General features: G+C 42.4%; 2 protein-coding genes across 2 annotated transcripts in view; both read right to left on the reverse strand.

Moving 5' to 3' along the window:
- ankrd54 (ankyrin repeat domain 54) overlaps positions 1–3,698 on the reverse strand; it is a 5,455-nt gene extending 1,757 nt beyond the window's left edge. Inside the window, exons 1-6 of the mRNA XM_032536580.1 lie at positions 2,997–3,698; positions 1,798–1,845; positions 1,601–1,699; positions 1,335–1,406; positions 1,064–1,111; positions 1–44 (exon numbers count right to left, since the gene is read on the reverse strand). The exon at positions 1–44 is cut by the window's left edge and continues 81 nt beyond it. Of these exons, the coding sequence (XP_032392471.1) occupies positions 1–44; positions 1,064–1,111; positions 1,335–1,406; positions 1,601–1,699; positions 1,798–1,845; positions 2,997–3,390 (705 nt within the window). The 5' untranslated portion in view covers positions 3,391–3,698. The remainder of the gene's footprint in view (positions 45–1,063; positions 1,112–1,334; positions 1,407–1,600; positions 1,700–1,797; positions 1,846–2,996) is intronic.
- A 170-nt stretch (positions 3,699–3,868) lies between these two features.
- On the reverse strand, positions 3,869–21,198 carry foxred2 (FAD-dependent oxidoreductase domain containing 2). Its single transcript, XM_032536551.1, has 10 exons — positions 21,041–21,198; positions 18,816–19,033; positions 14,688–14,993; positions 12,653–12,904; positions 11,572–11,889; positions 10,428–10,594; positions 7,399–7,564; positions 6,307–6,533; positions 6,026–6,196; positions 3,869–5,149 (listed from the first exon to the last, which is right to left on the reverse strand). The coding sequence occupies exons 2-10, from the start codon at positions 19,028–19,030 to the stop codon at positions 4,917–4,919; spliced, it is 2,055 nt and encodes a 684-aa protein (XP_032392442.1). The 5' UTR covers positions 19,031–19,033; positions 21,041–21,198; the 3' UTR covers positions 3,869–4,916.
- Positions 21,199–22,041: the final 843 nt, after the last annotated feature.

A 22,041-nucleotide genomic window follows, 5' to 3' on the forward strand; every position in this document is an offset into this window, starting at 1 on the left:
CAGAGGAGTCCTGCCGGCTCGGTCGAGGGCGTCCACACGGGCTCCTGACCAGACACCACAACAAAACACAAAACTCTCAGTTAAACATATCGTATCCACACACTCTTCATTCTAACTGAATATGTATCACACTAGAGTTTATTAACTCTGTTTTACCTGTCTGTTTATAATTAGGGTGTTATATAGTGTGTATAATGTATATGTTACTATAACTGTTATTCTAGTTTTTCTAGTTCTTATGATACTTTTTGTATATTTTTCCTATTTTGATTTGTGTATTTGTCTTATTCTGATGTGTGTGAAGTTTTTTGAGCTGCTGTAGCAAGGGAATTTCCCTAGTGCGGGATTTATAAAGTCTATCTAAACTTATCTAAACTCTTAAAGCAGAGATTCCCAACCAGGGGTACTTGTTGTTGCCATGTGAAAAGATTGGAGAGTAGTAAAAAAAAAAATTACGATTTGATTTAAAGAATATATCCACATATTAAGAGGGTTAACACTGTAACACCTGAACACTACATACTGCAGTCGTATGAGAGTGAAAACTAGTCAGCAAGCGAGCTGTTGCTTGAGCACAGAAGTTTAAACAGGTATCCAAAAGTCGTGAATAAAAAGTTCAAATAATTAGCTAACGGTAACGTTAAAGGTGCCGTAGGTAGGATTGCGAAGATCCAGGACTTAGCCAACAAATTTGAACATCGACAACTTCTCAGTCCCTCCCCGCTTTCCGCTAAAGCCCCAAAACGGTCTCCTAAGCCCCTCCCCCCACGAGGGAGAGCTGTGCATGATGGATAGAGCGGGAGGAAACCTATCTGCAGCTCGTGCGCGGAAGGGAGGACGCTATGAAACACATGTGCATGAATAAATAAAAGAAAAAGGGTCTTTTGCATGGCAAGTTCAGTTTCTTTTTTTTTTAAGATTACCACTTTTAGCAAGTTCAGTTTCACAGCCCCCCTAGATGGTTCCCTCCACAAGACTAATTTATTTGCATGTATATATGATTGGAAAACTGAGTTACATGCATGTGTGCACACAGAATTCAACACATCTACAGCGGTCTCACCTCCTCTCAGCAAAGTGGTGATTACAGGCACATGGTTGGTACAGGCCGCTGCAGAAACACACGTGAAAATGGGCGAGTTGCAACACAAAATGCAAGAATCAACACTTGTTGCATGCAAAACCATCACGAAAACTGCCTTTATGTCATTCTGCTGAATTGCTGTTCATGTTTAGCAGCTGCACAGTTGTGTGTCAAAGTGAAACCACAGTCATATGCATTATTGGCCACAGTGCTGCAGGTTTTACGGGCCGTGGGGATTGTTCTCTCTTACCCAGATGGAGGGGGGTATTCCCCAGACTGTCTCGCTGGTTGGGGTCAGCGCCGTGGCTCAGCAACAATTGCACTACAGACATAAAAAAATATATTGGATTAACTGTCGCTGATGCTAAAAATGCATTATACAATAAAGGGGAAGTGTATAAACAAATTAATGAATGTCAGAAATATTTGCAGTATGGTGAACAAACTGGTTTTCTAACTGAAACTTACATTTGGGATTTCCTATAACACTGTCACAATAGTTAATCACCAACCTACCTATGCTCTCATTGCCATTACAGGAAGAGAAATGGAGGGCTGTCCTCCCCTTGTCGTCTGCTGCACAGGGGTCTATGTCATCTTGCAGGAGCTTTCGAACTGGAATAACACAATTGTATTAGGAAAACACAACCGTTTTTCATCTGGCCCTCACACCACTTGCAGGGCATTTTACTGCATCACCTCACTGTTGTTACCTGTGTCGATGTCATTGCTGTTTGCTGCTTCCCTCAGTCTTTTCACAGCTGTGGAGATAAGACCATCAAAGTGACAAGTATGTAAATAAGGCTTTGTGATGAGATGAATGGGGTCATATTGCAGGACATCGGAGCAACAAAGACTTCATTCATGTAACCTTGGACATCCACCAGGGCCAAAATTGAAAACTTGACTTGTACATACATATCAACTAACTGATTACTTTTAGTACTTATTTTAACCCAAACAAAAGCAAAATAAACGGGAGAAAGTTTCAGGATGAACTTTGACATCTCATCTTTTAACTTTTGTAAGAAATGTTTCACTGGATAGAATCTGCAGATTAACTTAAATGGCACTTCTTTCTTTTACATTATCAGTTAGAAGGAACTCTTGTGGTAATATAGTGACGTTTATACGTGCATAAGAGTGTGCGTGCTTACGCAAGGGTTTGTTGTATGTGCAAGTCAAGTATTACATTTTGGCCTAGGCGGTTTCACATAGTGGATAACATGTTATGCCTCAGAAAATCAGAGATGAGATTAGATAGCTACTGAGATTTTCGTCATTACATCATACTCTGACACACAGTTATCTTACATGTTTTCTTCTGGTATTCACTGCATAACACTGTAATAAAACTAAATTGCCTTTATCTGTTAAGAGTATATCTATATTTCTCATACGTATTTATTTTAAGTCACCATAACCCAACTGTCATTTGAATAAAATCCCCATACTCACAAACCTATAAATCTAAATATTATTAAACACAACACACAGTTTATAAGCTGACAGGAAGTAAATTGGGGAGCAAGCTGTTGCTTAGCAATGGAATTACATTACGTAGGTCTCACAATACTTGTTATCTATATTTTATATTCATAGGACAAACCCACCTGTAAAATTCTGTTTATAATAGTATTCATTTCTATATTTATTCAGTACATATCCATGTCCTACACTTATGGAACCAGTGTTTATCCTGCACCTGCTGCTATTGCACTTCTGGTTAGACCTGAACTGCATTTTGTTGCCTTGTACCTGTGTAATGACAATAAAGTTGAATCTAATCTAATCTAATCTATAAATTGTAGCTAAAACAATGTAGCTAACGGCTAACGTTAGCACTCTCCAAACCACAAACAAATTCTGGTTTATTAAGTTTAAGTTACTAGAAAATGTGACTGTCCCTTACCATAGATGTCTTTACCCATAGGACCGAGGTTCCGGAAGACTCTGTGGTGCCTCCTGGTCCTGGTCCCCGTCACCTTCCCCATCTTGCTCGCCACCCCACCGGCTCCACCGAGCTCACCTCGCCCCGGCTCCCACAACAAGTGCAGGTACCGGACTTCTTTGTCGTCTCTCTGGTCGACTCGACCCAACACCACCTTGCCCTCGCCAGTCCCACTTATCCCGAACCCCACAGCGGCGGTACCCCCCGGGTCCATCCTCTCCAGGTCACACCGCGGCTCTCGGTCCAACACCTCCCGGGTTTCGTCCTCGGGTCCCCGCTCCACCATGTACTCCCCCTCGGAGCTCGAGCGGTCGTTGTCCGAGGCTGTCGCAACGATTGGGCTCCACCCGTCCATGCTTTATCGTGACATAGGTATGTTGTGTTTCTACTACGGTCCTTACTACTACTATTACTACCGCCAAAGCAAAAGGAAATACAGTCGCCTTTAATTTTGGGCAATATGACAGCTGCGCCGTCAGCGGCGCCATGGGGCCATTGCGCGGCACGTCAACACAGAAACTCCCCCCATTTAAGTCTTTGTATCCTGGGTAATTTGCAGTATTTCAACAGCAGAAGACGTTTCCTTTACAGCACCAAAATGTCCACTATTTCACTTCTTCATTATCGGGTAAAACAAGGTAGTAAAATACACACTGATTGTACGGTTAACAGCGCCCAGTGCAATGACGGCCAATCAGATTCCGTGTTGTTCATTTGCTCCTGTCCAATAGGAGCTACGCAAACGGGAAGCCAATCAAACAGTCCTTGTGCTGGACCAGTTGATCAGCGCATGCGCACCGTGAAATACTATAGTCGACAAAACATACAAACATATTTCCTCTTTAATGTAAGTCTCATCAGGTAACATGTAAAATGCATAATCATTTTTGACACACCCACCCACCACCTATACAACTTCATATAATCTAGATTTCCATGATATAAAAATGACATAATATAAAGTATATCCATATTTTGTGAGGAATGACAATAAAGGGACATTCAATGGACAAAGTGCCTCTCCAGTGATATGCAATAGACACCCAAGAGGTTGCATGATGATAATAAAGTCAGAGGGGCCACAAAGTAATTACTAAAAGAGAAAGAAGACATGGTTATGCTTCTTTCTTTTCTTTTTTTAAGACTTTTCAATCATCTTTGATTATTTCTTGTGAATTACTGGATCATTTTTTACTTCTTTGGACATTTAAACACAATCAAAATAAAGAAAGGAAAATAACTCTTTGGTTAAAAAAAAGTCATGTGCCATTCATTGTCTGTGTAAGCAGCCGTGCAATGAATTCTGGTAGTTGGAGTCGAGTTGCTCGCGCCTCATTTGCATAAAGTTAAGGTCCAGGCTACTGGACTTTCTACTCCAGCTTGACTCTCCACCTCTCGAAAACTCAGATTTATTTTTAATGTGACGGTTGTCAACTAAAATGAAGACGGGTTCATCACCTGCAGCTCTCTCACATAACATGTTTTCAGAAACACATTTCGGTGAGCTATTTCATGTGTTTTCAAACGAGCCGCCATGTTGGCCGGTTTTTAAATTCAGGAGCAGACGGCCCACGAGTACAGCAGTCATCCAATCAGGTTCAGCCAGAGTGGTTGCCTGAGGGTGTAGCCTGTTTTCCTTACTTGTCATTGAAGAGAAATTGATAACTGCCCGTCACAAGCCCATCAAGAATGTGGACACGTACCATTAGACATTTACATCTGGTGACGAGGGTTTCTAAGACGAATTTGCCGTACTTTTAGGGTATAGTATCCTGTCAAAATATTTGGTTTTGTGGAGGGAATTATGGGTGCTGGAGGTAGCGAGTTTGAGTAACTTAAACAGCATCAGAGGCATGGCTTTAAAACACTGGAGAAGAACAATCAGGAGTCAAGTTTCAGTCCTGAGGACTCGGAGGCTCCGGCTTGGGCCAGGCAGTTGGGGAATGCGGGGTCAGCCACGGATGTGCCTGCATCTCGCTCAGTAGGCATCAGTCCAGCGTCACGTATGTGCTGCCACGGCTGTTTGATGTGAGCGACACCCTGCTGCTGCAAGTATCCCTGCTGACAGAACAGCGGCGGCTTTCGGTGGGTAAGGGCCGAACGGAAACATGATTCTAAAATGAGAAAGCACAGGAATGAATCTGCTGTTCTATCATCTCCTATTATACAAGCTTGTTAGTCATGACTAATGTTGTTTCGCATTGCCAGACCTTCTTCCACAGAAGGTCTGGCTAGTCCACACAGCATTCAGGGATGGGAGAAAACATGCTCTGGTTTATTGGCATTTTTTAAAAAACCAATCACAATCGTCTTGGGCGGGGCTAAGTGCCAGACAGTGCATCTGCAAAATAGCCTCAAGAAGGAAGTCGTTTTAGTGAAACACGTGTACGTTCAAAAGTAGTTTTAGTCGTGAAACAGAAAACTCAGATTGGACAGATAGTCTAGCTAGCGGTCTGGATTTACCCTGCAGAGATCTGAGGACCAGGTAACCATAGTCCTCAGATTGGACAGATAGCTGTCTGGATTTACCCTGCAGAGATCTGAGGACCAGGTAACCAGAGTCCTCAGATTGGACAGATAGTCCTAGCTAGCTGTCTGGATTTACCCTGCAGAGATCTGAGGACCAGGTAACCATAGTCCTCAGAAATCCACCGGAGGTTAGAACGCCAACACAAAAGAAAGAGGAAGGGGACTGACATCCGGCTGGAAAAGAGACCACCAGAGCAATCACGGAGGTGGAACACGGTGGATGGAGACTATAACTAATGGACTGTATCTTGAGTTTCTTGGCCCACTTTGTTGCTTGGCAGCATCATCCGCATTAGATCAGGCGATCTGGCAATCCGGCTATCCGCCGCAAGGTTTTGCAGCGCTGGGAGTGTCACATACAGTATATGGCCTTTTTAAAATTTTTATTTTTATTAATTCCAAAATTAGTGTTAAATTCATATTTTAAAAATAGTATTTGCAGCACAAACACACAGCTTTACCCGCGTAGAAGGCCCTGAGGTCAGTCTGGACGCAGTGCTCCAGGAAGCGCCGCAAAGGCTGGATGTGAGATACGGGACTATCCCATTCAGCGAGGAAGTCCTCGACCATGTGATGGATCGCCTTGGGCCTCGGTAAAGCCCAGCCAGAGGGACGGAGCTTCATTTCTTCCTCTGGGGAAAACAAACAAAAGAACTTACATTAATCTTCAATCCGAGTCAAAACTGCAGTAATTTTACTCCTAAGAAGGGACACTTTTTAACGGGACAGCATTTCTACTCACCAGTAGGAAGTGTGTCATAGTAGTATAAAACAGGGTGCAGAAAGTTGGATTTCCACGCTTTGGTCCAGTCTCCTTCCGTCCTTTCCGGCCCCAGATAATCTATCTTCTTCTTCCCGTACTGCATGACTAGAACGATCAGTCCATGGCGTGAGACCTCGTGGCCCGAGAGATTGGAGAACTGAGGCAAGGCCTGGAGTGTAAACTCTTCCACGTATTCACAGTGAGAGCTTAGAGTCAAGGAGACAAGGAAGGAACAAAATATGTTGAGCTTAAAATTTAAAAAAAAAGGGACTACACTGTGCATTTGTTTATTGTGGAAAAAGGTCAGGCAATGTCATTTCCAGCAAGATAATTTGGTGTTTTTAGGTCTATGGAGAGCAACATTCAATGTAATCAGTATACACAGGGAGTGTGTATACTAGAGTATAACAGACTTAGAGGATGAATAAATAACCAGTTGTTGCAATTCTACTCTGGATCAACAAAAGTACTTTCATTTTCAGGATAGTGGAAGGATCTCTGTGTGTTACCGTTCTCAAAATACCTTTTACTACTACTTCTTACTACTTTTACTTACTACTTACCTGCTACTTTAAACAACAAATAACGTCGAGCGAGCATATGGAAGCGAATAAGCGACATAAGTCTTTGAATTTTAACAGCCACTGAATACTTAATATTGACATTTTTATTTTGAAAATTATGTATCTGAATTTATTTGTTCTGAATTCACCAAGAATTTTCAAATTTAAATTTCAAAGAGGTGAATTCAGAACAAATAAATTCAGATACATAATTTTCAAAATAAAAATTTCAATATTAAGTATTCAGTGGCTGTTAAAATTCAAAGACTTATGTCGCTTATTCGCTTCCATACGAGCAAGCTTGACGATTAAAATGTCAAGTTTTGAAGAAAATCGTGCAACAGAGCAGGTCTGCTTGGCTCATTTGGTGAATGATTGTAAAGATTTACAAATATGTTTACGGCATTTACTCTCTAACTAGGACGTTTCAGGGATTGCTGTGGATGAAGTTAAATGGAGATTCACTGGTCAGAGCAAATGAGGTTATATCAAAATAACACATGCTCACCCTCGGAGAAGTATAACGTCCCCCAGCACCTCAAACATTTGGTACGGCCCAGAAGCCTCGCCGACCCGCTTCAGAATCCAGGACTGCAGCTGCGATGTCAACAGTTTTGTCGAGGGCCACGGGTTACTATGGTAACGTTGTTCAAGTACACGATGTACAGCACGCACTGTGGCAGAAAATCAATACAATGTATTTAAATATCACCTAATTTACATAATTGGCACAAAGGGCTGTTTTATTCAAATGCACAACCGTCCACTGTGTTTGTCTGCAGTGTAACTGTGTCGTGGTCCACGTTTGACCACACACCCAATCACAATGTTTCTGTAAACGTGTTCAGCTAGAAACCCAAAATCTGTAAGACCCTTTTACAAGATAACCCTTTTGAAACGAGTCAGCTGGAAACCCTTGCGTTGTCCTCCCAGGTCAAAAACTTTGACATTTTCGACATTTCCTTTTTCAGACTTTATTTCAGTTTTCACTACCACCACCTTACTACCACTAGTTTACACTACTTTTTGGAATTCATGGTCAATAACCCTCATTTATATAGAATTATACCTAATATTTGAGCTAAAAAAGCAGAAATTATTAATTATTTGGACTAATAGTTAAGATCAGAGAAATAAAAATGATCAATTGTACTTGCAAAGAGCGTTGTAAGGAATCCAATCCATTTTGTGTGGTAATTTAGTTTAAAAAGAAACCCATATATTAGATACAGACATTTTTTAAAGGGGTCAAATGTGACCCGAGGACAACAGGAGGGTTAAAAGTCAGAGACAGTGTTTTTAAGCAGCTCATTGAGTTAATGTTATTTTGAGCTTGCTAGCTACAGCTGATAAAATCAGCTAGCAACAGTTTTAATCCACAACTGTGTGTGGCCTAAAAATAAGAAGCCTGGTTTGCTTTGTCTAACTCTGTCTGGAATAAACTGCGTAATGTGACTGACAGGCGTAGCAACAGTTAGTGATGGCCAAAGGAAGCTTCATGAACCAGTGTGTTTATTTTCTGAGCCCACTAGATGGCGCTCTTGGTTTTAAGAGAAAGGCCAAAGGCTGTATTTTGTAAATGTGCTGTATTTATATAGCGCTTTTCCAGTCTTAACAACTGCTCAAAGCCCTTTTACATCTACAGGAAACATTCACCATTCACACACATTCATACACTGTGGCCGGGGCTGCCGTACAAGGTGCCACCTGCTCATCAGATAAACAATCATACACATTCACACTCCGATGCGCAGCACCGGGGGCAACTCGGGGTTCAGTGTCTTGCCCAAGGACACTTCGACAATGACTGCAGGGGCGGGGATCGAACCACCAACCTTCCGATTGGCAGGCAACCGCAGGCAACCGCTCTACCACTGAGCCACAGCCGCCCACTGTAAAGGCATTACAGTTCAGTGTATTCTCAACCAACTGTTGAACAGCGAGCGCCATCAAGTGGGCTCAGAAAATAAAGACACTGGTTCATGAAGCTTCGTTCGGCCATCACTAGCAACAGTAGCTAAGAGGAACAGGGCTTAGCAAACCGTCAATAGACCCAATCACAATGATTGTTAACAATAAAGTCCAGGTAGAAAACCCAGGCCTGTACATAACATTTTTTTAGCGTTGAGCAAACGGGGACGAATATCAACTGAATATTCTCTCGTCTCATTCATCTAAAATGCACGTTTGATGCATTTATACGTCAACACTTTGACTAACTGGGTGACCTAATTTATACTAAAGAAAATGACACCACCCAAACTAGCAGTCAGTCCAACTGATGGTGAGATGTTGCTGTTTTTAACACTAGAATTGATTTAACAAAGATGCTAGCAAGGCAACACAGTCCAGACAATAAGCACATCAGAGACAATAGATAGCTCACGCCTCAGTGTTTAACTAAATATCTTTAAACAGAAATATTCTGATTTCACATTTCTCCGCAATTCAAATCCACGGATATGGTCTACCCGAAAGTGTAAAAGCGCGACGTCATGGGGATTCGGTCTATTGACTACATGTCTTGCATTTGGAAACAGACCAAGATGTGATAGCTATGGCAGAAAGGATGCTATGAACAAATGATGCGGTGTTTATTTTAAAAATGTCACAAAATGGCAAACATCTCATCCTCACTAAGGGGGAGGAGGAAATAGGGCAGAGAGGACAATACATACACACATACACACATACATACATACATACATACACACACATACATACATACATACATGCCCACCTGGACTTAAATTCACACCTGGTCACTTTATCACTTTAACACTGGACTGTGTCACAATTATCACTTTAATAATAATTTATGGTCTTTTCTTTGTTTATTTGACAAACGTTCTTATTGTTGTTATTATTATTGTTATTTTGCTGTCTTTATACTGTCTTTTTTATCTATTTTTTGTTTCTTTTTCCTGCTAAAACTGCTGCTGGAACTTTAAATTTCCTCGCGGGAGTCATCCCAAAAGGATTAATAAAGAGAAGTCTAAGTCTAAGGCTGAATCCCATTTCTCTGTCTTACCCCTTACCCCTACCCCTTGGCCCTTGAAACCAAGGGGTGAGGGCTAGGGGTGAAAACATCCCCCTATGAAATGGGACACCACTTGGTTACATCACCATACAGAATTGATCACAAACTTCCAAGATGGCGTCTCTGTCTGTCAACTTTGTGGGTTTTGACAACAGTGTCACATGCATTTATATATTTATAAATATTATAGTTATTTTATGTTCACTTTGGTGGTGCAGAGGCAGATGTTATCTGTGTAGTACTTAGGTCTGTTTGTCTCTCTGGTCAACGCGGCAGCCATTGTTGAAAGTGTGTTTTCAAGTGAGGTCGCGTCCACGCTTGGTTTCTAGGGGTATACACCCCTTGGTCTATCCCCTTCCCCTAGGTATTGGGACACCACTAGGTCCCGCGTGAACGCGCAAAAACTAGGGGAAGGGGTAAGGGGTAAGGGGTAGGGGTAAGACGAAGGATTGGGATTCAGCCTAAGTCTAGTCTAAGTCTATCTGTTGGCCTTTCACCTGTGTACCGGAATCCATGGACGAAGCCGCCGGCAGACGAGCGGTAGTCTCTGGAGTGAGCAGCCGTTCCCAGCACAAACAGGCCAGGAGTGCTCTTCCCTTCATACCAGGCTGTCACCTGCGGCAAACGCCCTTTGGCATTGTCACTTTTCGGTGGGCAGGTAGAGCTGGGGAGATGGAACATCATATAAATCAAACAGCTTGGACTTTTTAAACATAGTAACATGATACAAGAGAAGGGCATTGCATTAAAGTATGGATGTTGACAAAATACAGTATAGACTAACAGTGTGGATTCAGAAGTAAAAATGCAAATGTTCTTTAGCGCGGAATCAAATGTTTTACGATCATGGTTCTTCTCGTAGCTGGTTGGCTCAGATCCGTGCTCTTTGTATAAGCATTTTCTGAAACAATGGAGATATTGAACGGGAAAAAGTTACTTCCAGAACCAGAGCCATTAAAAAAAGTGGGCGGTCACTGTTGAGCTTTATAAGCCTACTGTAGTGAATGCGACTGTGTAGTTGAATTTCACACATATCTTGAGTCTCTTAATTTAATAACTAATAAAAAAGCTAGATTCATCCTTGATCTATCCCCCAATTTATTTAATTAAGTACCTCTGTTTTAACATTTTATACGCCTTTGCAAATCTGTCACATTCCTATTTCTTTTTACTATTACTACGATGTCTATTTCATGCTTTTATTTATCCTGTGCCACTTTTATTACTATTGTTTCTTGATTTATATAAGTTGTAATCCCTTTCCCATAAGCTCATATGTTGAACTGCTTTGTCTGAATGTTTGTAATGTTATCTGTTAATAAAAGAAATAAAAAATAAAAATATTTAGTGAATGTGACATACATAAATCACCATGTTGCTAAGTGTGGTTCCACACACCTTTGATTAGACATGTGATTTACTGCCCTTAGTCACCGCAGGTAACGTTAACTGTTCGGGGAGCACGGCCCCTTTAAATGTTGGGAATGCGTGATGACGTTGGCATTAGGCTCAGCACCTTATTCTGTTTATACGTTTTTCCTGTGAAATAAACAGGCCACGCATTTGTGTGCTCTCAACGTGAGAAATTGTCTCCTGCATCTTGCTGCAATTTCCACACTACCATGTTACGTAAGCCCATACCTGTCAAATATGCTGAAGTTGAATCGGAAGCCAAGGCATCGAATCACTCGGTCGTAGGGCTTCCGCAAAGAGAAGTTGTCGATGTAATACCCTGGCAGTTCTTCTCCTGTCACATCTGAGCTGTTCTTCTGTCCCTGGTGTTGAAGGAACTTCTTTAAAGTCACGTACAACTGTCCCTTCTTCTCTTTCTTCTTTTTACCTGACCTCGTCCTGCCTTGCTCCGTTCGTTGAGCGAGGACTATTTTGTCCAGGTGTGCCTCCAACAACCCATCAAGGGACTTCAGCTGATATGTGTCTATGAGCTCATTATTCACAGCTCTGAAAAACAAATAAAGTTCACTTGTGGTAAATTGGGAAATAGATAAAAGTAACTGATTAACAGTTAGCTTAAATTAATGCATAAACCGTTGAAATAGTTAGCTAAAAGTAATAGATAAACAGTGTAAATTGTTAGCTGCAATTAATGGATGCACGTTTCAAGAGTTAGCTAAAAGTATTGGATTAATGTTTCAAAAGTTAGCTAAAAGTAATGGATTAATGTTTCAAAAGTTAGCTAAAAGTATTGGATAAATGTGTCTAAAGTTAGCTAAAAGTATTGGATAAATGTGTCAAAAGTTAGCTAAAAGTATTGGATAAATGTGTCAAGAGTTAGCTAAAAGTAATGGATAAATGTGTCAAGATTTAGCTAAAAGTAATGGATAAATGTGTCAAGAGTTAGCTAAAAGTAATGGATAAATGTGTCAAGATTTAGCTAAAAGTATTGGATAAATGTGTCAAGATTTAGCTAAAAGTAATGGATAAATGTGTCTAGAGTTCGCTAAAAGTAATGGATACACAGTTGAAATAGTAAAAGTAACGGATTTCAAATAAGTAGCTAAAAGAAATAGGTTAAAATATCCATCCTCTGCCGCACAGACATAACCAAAATAACCTTTACATTGACAATTCAATTGTATGCAAAGAATATAGTAAATATCCACTGTGGGATCTACATCTGGTTTTAGACCACCGATGTACAAGTAAAGCAAAATCACAATGACTGTAAAGACAAGGGAAGAAATGACCAAATATTTAGCGCTACCTGAGATCTCCAACGTAATGTGTTTGCCAAGCGAGTCGAACGGGGCTGGAGCTGATCATGTGCACATGACTTGCTCTTCCCAAGATGCTCTGGGCTGTTTCAAACGCCGAGTTCCCCTTGCCCAGAATCAGCACGGACTGGTCCTTGTAGTCCTCAGGATTAGTGGAGATGGACTCGTAGCCTTCGACCAGGTGAGACCCGACAAACTCTACCTTGTGAGGAACCCACAAACCTGTGGCTGCCAGAAGGACGCTGAGGGAGAGAAGTACAACATGAAGCAATCCGAAAGCCAAACTAATTTTAGTCTGCATCTACACTACTACGCTTTGGTTTAAAAACCGAACATCTTTCGTTCCGTCTACGCCTCACTTAAATACTCCAGAGTTTGCAAGCCCCTAAAACGGAGAAATTTGCAAACACGGATGTCACACACACACACACACACACACACACACACACACACACACACACACACACACACCACACACACCACACACACACACACACACACACACCACCACACACACACACCACACACACACACACACACACACACACACACCACACACACACACACACACACACACACACACACACACACACACACACACACACACACACACACACCACACACACACACACACTTTGAGGTTGCAACTTTCTGGTTGGTCTGGACTTCATCCGTTGACTTCATCTTGAACCAGAGTTGTTCGGACCAATCAAATTGTGAGGGCGGGCTTTAAACAGTAACCACGTCACCAAAGAGTGCTTGGGTTGAATTAATTTACAACAAAGATGGCTGCCACCGGAGAATTGAGATGGGTAGATTCCACCATTGCGTATGGTATAGAAGATATCAACAGCGCATTCATTTTAAAAGAGGAACAGAGAGCCGCAGTTAAGACATTTTTTCGATCGGAAAGATGTTTTTGCCGTTCTACCTACAGGACTCTGCAATAGTTCAACATACGTCACATACTCCGTTGCTCTAATTGGTTGTAGGTCTATCCGTTGCTCTGATTGGTTGTAGGTCTATCCGTTGCTCTGATTGGTTGTAGGTCTATCCGTTGCTCTGATTGGTTGTAGGCCTATGTAAATGTAAATGTGCTGTATTTTATATAGCGCTTTTCTAGTCTTAACGACCACTCTAAGCGCTTTTACATAGTACAGGATACATTCACCATTCACACACATTCATACACTGTGGCCGAGGCTGCCGTACAAGGTGCCACCTGCTCATCAGATACACACTCACACACATTCACACACACTCACACACATTCACACTCCGATGACGCAGCATCGGGGGCAACTCGGGGTTCAGTGTCTTGCCCAAGGACACTTTGACATGGGACTGCAGGGCCAGGGATTGAATGCCTCAATGCGTTGTTCTGATCGGTTGTAGGTTTATCCAATTGAGTGCAGAGGCATTTTCTTTCCTGGTTCGGTTGAAACACACTTCATAATCACAGCCCAAAGGAGCAGAATCAGACCGAGTATGTCGACGTCAGGCTACTGCTGCCCCAGGTTTGGTTTGACGACGCCGGGGTTAGATTAGATTAGATTAGATTATACTTTATTCATCCCACAACGGGGAAATTTTGTTGTTACAGCAGCAGCATTTTTTTTCAATAACAGCAAAAAAAACAAAAACACACAAACAAGTAAGCACACACTTTGTGGTCAGGTCTGGTACAAACCTTTGGAAACGATGGTCGCCTTGCAGTCACCTTACACATTACTTTCAGTAAGAGTTCTACCTCGTTGTCGGTCCAAACAAAGAAGAATAAATCCCTTGTCTTATTTTTTGCCATTGTTGCTATTCCTACATAGTTTCTTCTGCAACTTCAAGCAACTACCACAGCAACTACCTCAGCAACTACCACCAACCGGGCGGATTACACATGCTGCTCGGAGATTAGCTCGGCTACTGGAGCTTAAACTCTTGTGTGCACGGAGATTGTTTTTTTGGCAACAAACAACCCTCAAAACCAAAAGCAATTATTGTAATTGTAGCGTCAGCGAAGCAGACTACCTGCATGTGTAGTCCGACGCATGTTGATCAGTCAGGATGTATCTTCTGCCGGCGGCTGACTGCGCTGCCCTGATCCTTCCGATGTCCACCCCATACCGGACCTTCAGCCCGAGCTCCTTCACGAACATGGACAGGTAGAGCGGGAAGGCGTCCGCTGGCGGGTAAAAGTCCCCGCTCACTCTCTTGAGCAGCAGGTCAGGTCTGTCGCTCAGCAACGAGTTCCAATCGTGGCGCAGGTTGAATTCTCGGTTCTGCCTTCCTGTGTGGATCTTGTTAATACTAATCAGCTTCCTGTGCCTGGGATACCTTGGACACACAGAGCAGAGCAGAAAAGGCACGTATCAAAGGTGATTGAGGACGGTTAGGACGTGTCAAAGGTGATTCAGGACGGTTAGGACGTATCAAAGGTGATTCAGGACGGTTAGGACGTGTCAAAGGTGATTGAGGACGGTTAGGACGTGTCAAAGGTGATTGAGGACGGTTAGGACGTGTCAAAGGTGATTGAGGACGGTTAGGACGTGTCAAAGGTGATTGAGGACGGTTAGGACATGTCAAAGTTCATTTAGGACGTGTCAAAGGTGATTCAGGACGGTTAGGACATGTCAAAGGTGATTCAGGACGGTTAGGACGTGTCAAAGGTGATTCAGGACGGTTAGGACGTGTCAAAGGTATTCAGGACAGTAAGGACGTGTCAAAGGGTTCAGGACGTAAGGACGTGTCAAAGGTGATTGAGGACGGTTAGGACTTGTCAAAGGTGATTGAGGACAGTAAGACGGTCAAAGGTGATTGAGGACGGTTAGGACGTGTCAAAGGTCATTCAGGACGGTTAGGACATGTCAAAGGTGATTCAGGACGGTTAGGACGTGTCAAAGGGGATTGAGGACGGTTAGGACGTGTCAAAGGTGATTGAGGACGGTTAGGACGTGTCAAAGGTGATTGAGGACGGTTAGGACGTGTCAAAGGTGATTGAGGACGGTTAGGACGTGTCAAAGGTGATTGAGGACGGTTAGGACGTGTCAAAGGTGATTGAGGACGGTTAGGACGTGTCAAAGGTGATTGAGGACAGTAAGGACGTGTCAAAGGTGATTGAGGACGGTTAGGACGTGTCAAAGGTCATTCAGGACGGTTAGGACATGTCAAAGTTCATTTAGGACGTGTCAAAGGTGATTCAGGACGGTTAGGACATGTCAAAGGTCATTCAGGACGGTTAGGACGTGTCAAAGGTGATTCAGGACGGTTAGGACGTGTCAAAGGTGATTCAGGACAGTAAGGACGTGTCAAAGGGATTGAGGACGGTTAGGACGTGTCAAAGGTGATTGAGAACGGTTAGGACGTGTCAAAGGGGATTCAGGACAGTAAGGACGTGTCAAAGGGATTCAGGACGGTTAGGACGTGTCAAAGGTGATTCAGGACAGTAAGGACGTGTCAAAGGTGATTCAGGATGGTAAGGACGTGTCAAAGGTGATTCAGGACGGTTAGGACGTGTCAAAGGTGATTGAGGACAGTAAGGACGTGTCAAAGGTGATTCAGGACGGTAAGGACGTGTCAAAGGTCATTCAGGACGGTTAGGACGTGTCAAAGGTGATTCAGGACGGTTAGGACGTGTCAAAGGTGATTGAGGACGGTTAGGACGTGTCAAAGGTGATTGAGGACAGTAAGGACGTGTCAAAGGTGATTCAGGACGGTAGGACGTGTCAAAGGTCATTCAGACGTTAGGACGTGTCAAAAGGGCATTCAAGCGGTAGGACGTGTCAAAGGTGATTGAGGACGTTAGGACGTGTCAAAGGTGATTGAGGACGGTTAGGACATGTCAAAGGTGATTGAGGACGGTTAGGACGTGTCAAAGGTGATTGAGGACGGTTAGGACGTGTCAAAGGGGATTGAGGACGGTTAGGACGTGTCAAAGGGGATTGAGGATGGTTAGGACGTGTCAAAGGGGATTGAGGACGGTTAGGACGTGTCAAAGGTGATTCAGGACGGTTAGGACGTGTCAAAGGTGATTGAGGACGGTAAGGACGTGTCAAAGGTCATTCAGGACGGTAAGGACGTGTCAAAGGTCATTCAGGACGGTTAGGACGTGTCAAAGGTGATTCAGGACGGTTAGGACGTGTCAAAGGTGATTGAGGACGGTTAGGACGTGTCAAAGGTGATTGAGGACAGTAAGGACGTGTCAAAGGTGATTCAGGACGGTAAGGACGTGTCAAAGGTCATTCAAGACGGTTAGGACGTGTCAAGGTCATTCAGACGGTTAGGACGTGTCAAAGGTGATTGAGGACGTTAGGACGTGTCAAAGGTATTGAGGACGGTTAGGACATGTCAAGGGATTGAGGACGTTAGACTGTCAAAGGTGATTGAGGACGGTTAGGACTTGTCAAGGGGATTGAGGACGTTTAGTGTCAAGGATTTGGGACGGTTAGGACTGTCAAAGGTGATTGAGACGGTAAGGAGTTCCAATTGATTGAAGACGTTAGACTGTCAAGGTCATTCAGGACGTTAGGACGTGTCAAGGTGATTCAGGGCTAGGACATGTCAAGGGATTGAGGACGGTTAGGACTTTCAAGTGATTGAGACGTAAGAGTGTCAAAGTGATTGAGACGTTAGGACGTGTCAAAGGGCATTCAGGACGTTAGGACGTGTCAAGGTGATTCAGGACGTTAGACTGTCAAAGGTCATTCAGACGGTTAGGACGTGTCAAAGGTCATTCAGGACGGTTAGACGTGTCAAGTCTTCAGACGTTGAACTAAGTTCAACCTGCACATTGTTTATTTACATTTTAGCATACTATTTAAGCGTTGCACATTTTGTTTTCCCTTCCTGTATATATCAAATATTTGTTCTTATATTTATTCCTATTATTATTATTATTATTTTATTTTATATTCTGTATATGTATGTTTGTATATTTTATCCTAGTATTCATTTATGTTATATCTGTGTTGGTTACTGATGTACGTGTGCTGCTGTACCATAATTTCCCATTTTTGGGGACCATATCTCATCTACTATCTATCTATCATCTATCTACTATCTACTATCTATCTAATCTATTATCTATCTATCTATCTATTGATCTATCCTCCATCCATCCAATCTAGACAGGGAAAGTGTCTCATTTTATATCCTGTAGTCGAATTATTGTAGTATTGTACATTTCCAGGTTAAGCTGACAGCGCATTGCCCCTCACCCTCTACTCTCTGTGTTTTTCTGAAAATCCCATCGCTACGGGAAACATCTAGACTACACGCTGAAAATTGCACGTGTTGAAGAAAATTTGGATTTTGCAATAAGGCAGGCCGGCTCTGGCATTTCTAACGGGGACGTTTGGCGAACGATTGGTGGGATTGCTGTGAACGAAGTACACAGAGATCCACTGGTCTAGCTGAAAAAAGCTCACGTTACCGTCTTGTGTGAACAGTTAACTTGTGTTTTCTTTTGCGGGGTGCAAGAGTTCCTTCCTGAGACTACTTAGCAGAGCCACTGTCACTGTGTCCGGAGCTAAGCGCCGCCCTAACAACTGTAATTGTTTTTGTTTTTTTTGAGGACAAGGAAAAAAGTATAAAGGCTGTGTTATACAGAGAAAGACAGACTCAAAGGGTAACACTTTAAAGAAGAAGTGTGAATGTGTAGTGTCAAAAAATAGACACGAAAGGCAGCGCTACATCTAACTAGATCGGTTTAATTAGTGTGAAGAAGAGTCCAAGGAGGCGAAAGGTAACGTCTCTAAAAATAGAGTCGTGAAGGGTAGAGACACTGAGGGGGATCACCAAAGGAGCACTAACATGGACTGATTAGTGGAAGGTAGTCTCAAGTTTACACTTGTGTTTTATCTATTTTATGACTTTATTTATTTACTTTTTTTTTTTTGAGGATCCTTGTGTTTTATCTGTTTAACTGGTTTTGTGTAAAGCACTTTGAATTGCCCTGTTGCTGAAATGTGCTCTACAGATAAAGCTGCCTTGCCTTGCCTAAAGAAATGCAAACAACCCAGAGCTTTTTTTCCCCCTCTTATCCCAGAATGCATCTGTGACGTAGCCAGAGCTTCCTCCACAGCGCTGTGGAGATGTGATGCGGAGATGCTGGAAATGTGAGACTATTACCATATGACATGCTTCCATAAAGTTTCCTACTTGTTAAAGAAGCTGCCCGGTCCGGAGTTCCTCTCCAAGATGATGTAGTCTCTCTCAGCCTTGGAGAGGAAGTACCCCATCTGCAGACCCGCGGGCCCGGCTCCGAGCACGCAGTAGTCATGGTGGCGGGTGCCGTTGTTGGGGGGGTCATCAGAAGAGCATCTGACACAGCCGAACAGGATGAAGAGGATAAAACAAGGAAGGTTCGAATCCATAACCTGTTGGACAGGACATGAGGCAACGTGGTCATTTTTAGAGCTGCAAAGAGTCATCGAGTAGTTGTCATCTACTAAATTAATCGGCAATTATTTTGATAATAAATTAATCAGTTTGAGGTAAAAAGCATCTTGATTGCAGCTTCTGAATATTCCGGAGGTATGCTCCATTTACGGCAGCTATACGCACTTTTTTTTTCAAGCCATTTGATAAACAAATAAATTGTGAAAACCATGAGGGTCACCAAGTAAAAAAAAAATCATATAGACATAGTTTTATATCTAACTGTTCCACTGTCATTATCATTCTGAAGCCTGAACACAACTAATATTGAGGATGAGTAATTCTCACTTCTGACAACAACAAAAAAAGAGTAAAAAATTGTCTGATGTTGCTATGTTTGAGTTTCATAACTTAAAGGGGTAAAGTAGGAATTTGGCAAGGAAACATCTTTATTAATCCTAAAACAAACTGCTCCAAACACGCCCTCATACTGTGCTTCTGACTGGCTAGTAGTCCTTACCTAGGTACTGTCAGGGCCCTCATACTCTGCTTCTGACTGGCTAGTAGTCCTTACCTAGGTACTGTCAGGACACGCCCTCATTCTCTGCTTCTGACTGGCTAGTAGTCCTTACCTAGGTACTGTCAGGGCCCTCATACTCTGCTTCTGACTGGCTAGTAGTCCTTACCTAGGTACTGTCAGGGCACGCCCTCATACTCTGCTTCTGACTGGCTAGTAGTCCTTACCTAGGTACTGTCAGGACCCTCATACTCTGCTTCTGACTGGCTAGTAGTCCTTACCTAGGTACTGTCAGGACCCTCATACTCTGCTGACTGGCTAGTACCTACTAGGTACTGTCAGCTATTCGCTTTGTAGAGCCTACTAGGTACTGCCAGGGCCCTCATACTCTGCTTCGGACTGGCTAGTAAAGGGGTAGGGTAGGAATTTGGCATGTAAAGAGCTTTATTAATCCTAAAACGAAGGGGATATTCCCCAGTAACTTCAGTGATTTACCGGTCCAGTCAGAGAGACAGAGGCGAAACAACGCCAAGTTAAAGTTACTTTAACATTTAAAAAATGCGGGGCTTTTTAGAAAACATTGGGGGCGCTGAAGCCCCCCTCCGCCCCTGGCTAGGACCCTTAACCCTTGTGTTGTCTTCCCATCAACCATTTTTTTTTTGTGACTTGTTTTTCAAAAGATTGTCACTTTAAAAAAAAAAAAAATTGTTGCAAATTTCCAATGTTATTGTCGATTTTTCGGCACTTTTTTTGTGACATTTTTTTCTTTTTTTTTCCTCAAAAAGCTATAAAATTAAAGACCCAAATTTAAATGAAAAATAGAGAACTGATCATTTATTTTACTTGTAAAGAGTAATGGTTGTATATGGAACTATCCACGTTATGTTTGTGGACAGTAGTGAAAGAAAACCAGATTTCTGATATGGAAAATTTTTGAAAATGGGTCAAATCTGACCCGAGGACCACAGGAGGGTTAAGAATAGGAAACTTCTGGCAAAAAAAAAAAAAAAAAAAAAAAAATCTACATTATGCATTTGGATGGATCTGGTACAATTGGGACCATTGTGGTGACATAATTCTACATTAATTCAGTCATATTTTAAAAAAAGCCTATGATTTTAGCACTTGTATCATTTGCTTCATTCCAAGCCTGCATGGGCATGTGGGCCATAATTTGGGAACTGGCAACATCGACTAGATTTGTGGCTCGCTCCTCTGGAACATACACAAATTCAGCTCAACATTATTATGGCGTTAAAACTAGTTCTAGACGCGTTGCCAGTCCGCTTATTCAGCGATGTGAAACAGGAATAGGTGTAAACGGGGTAGGAAGCAGCGGTGGGCGCGTGGAAGAATCCCCCGGCTCTCCACCAACTCTCCCCCCGAGCCTGAGGTCCTCTTCTGGGGATGCGGCGGCTGCCATCGCCCGCTGAACCAGATGTGAGCTCGGCTACATTACAACACACGACAACACGCAAACATACGTTACCTTTGTTATATTAGTCGATCCCTCGAGCGCAACATCTGTAGTTTAGCATGTATCAAACCTGTCGAGACTGCTACATAATTGCGCTTTTGCATCTTAAAGGACAATTCACTGGTAGGCTAAGACCGTACTGTTTAAGGGTAGAAGCCCCCCCCCCCCCTTCCCCTGGATAACACAAACCCACGGAGAGCTCTTTGCATAAGGGGCGTGGTTATAAAAATCATAGAATAGAATAGAATAGAAGAGAAAAATAGGCAAGGCAGCTTTGTTTGTAGAGCACATTTCAGCAACAGGGCAATTCAAAGTGCTTTACACGAAATCAGTTAAAACACAAGAATAAAAATTTACAGTGCAGTGTAAGAAATTAAACATTGAAAAAATGAACATTTCAAGAAAGGCAGCATCAAAAAGAAAGGTCTTCAGCCGTGATTTAAAAGAACTGAGAGTAGCAGCGGATCTGCAGGTTTCTGGGAGTTTGTTCCAGATATGAGGAGCATAGAAACTGAACGCTGCTTCACCCTGTATAGAATACATATAGAATAGATATATAATAGATATAGAATAGAATAGAAGAGAATGAAGCCTAGTATCTGACCAGTTGTGATGAGTTATGTGTATGAACCAGTGGTGTAAAGTACATTTACATAACCCTCATCTTGTCCTCGGGTCAAATTGACCCGTTTTCCTATATCAATGTTCTTCTTAATTCCCCAAAATAACATGATTGATTCCAAACAACGCTCTTTGGCAAGTACACATCTCTACTTTCATTAATTTTGGGGCGTCTTATTCAATTTTATAGCATTTGGAAAACAAATGGAAGTGTTTTTGAAATAGTATTGAGTGAAAGTTGACATATTCCAGTCTGTGATTATCATCAACATCCATTCCTTTAATTTTAGTCTAAATAATTACTAATTTCTGCTTTTCTAACTCCAACACTAGGTATAATTTCCTATAAATGAGGTTTATTGACCATAAATTCCAAAAATAACTAAAGTTAA

Source organism: Etheostoma spectabile, chromosome 15 (genome assembly GCF_008692095.1).
Source record: "Etheostoma spectabile isolate EspeVRDwgs_2016 chromosome 15, UIUC_Espe_1.0, whole genome shotgun sequence".
NCBI classification, from domain to species: Eukaryota; Metazoa; Chordata; class Actinopteri; order Perciformes; family Percidae; genus Etheostoma; species Etheostoma spectabile.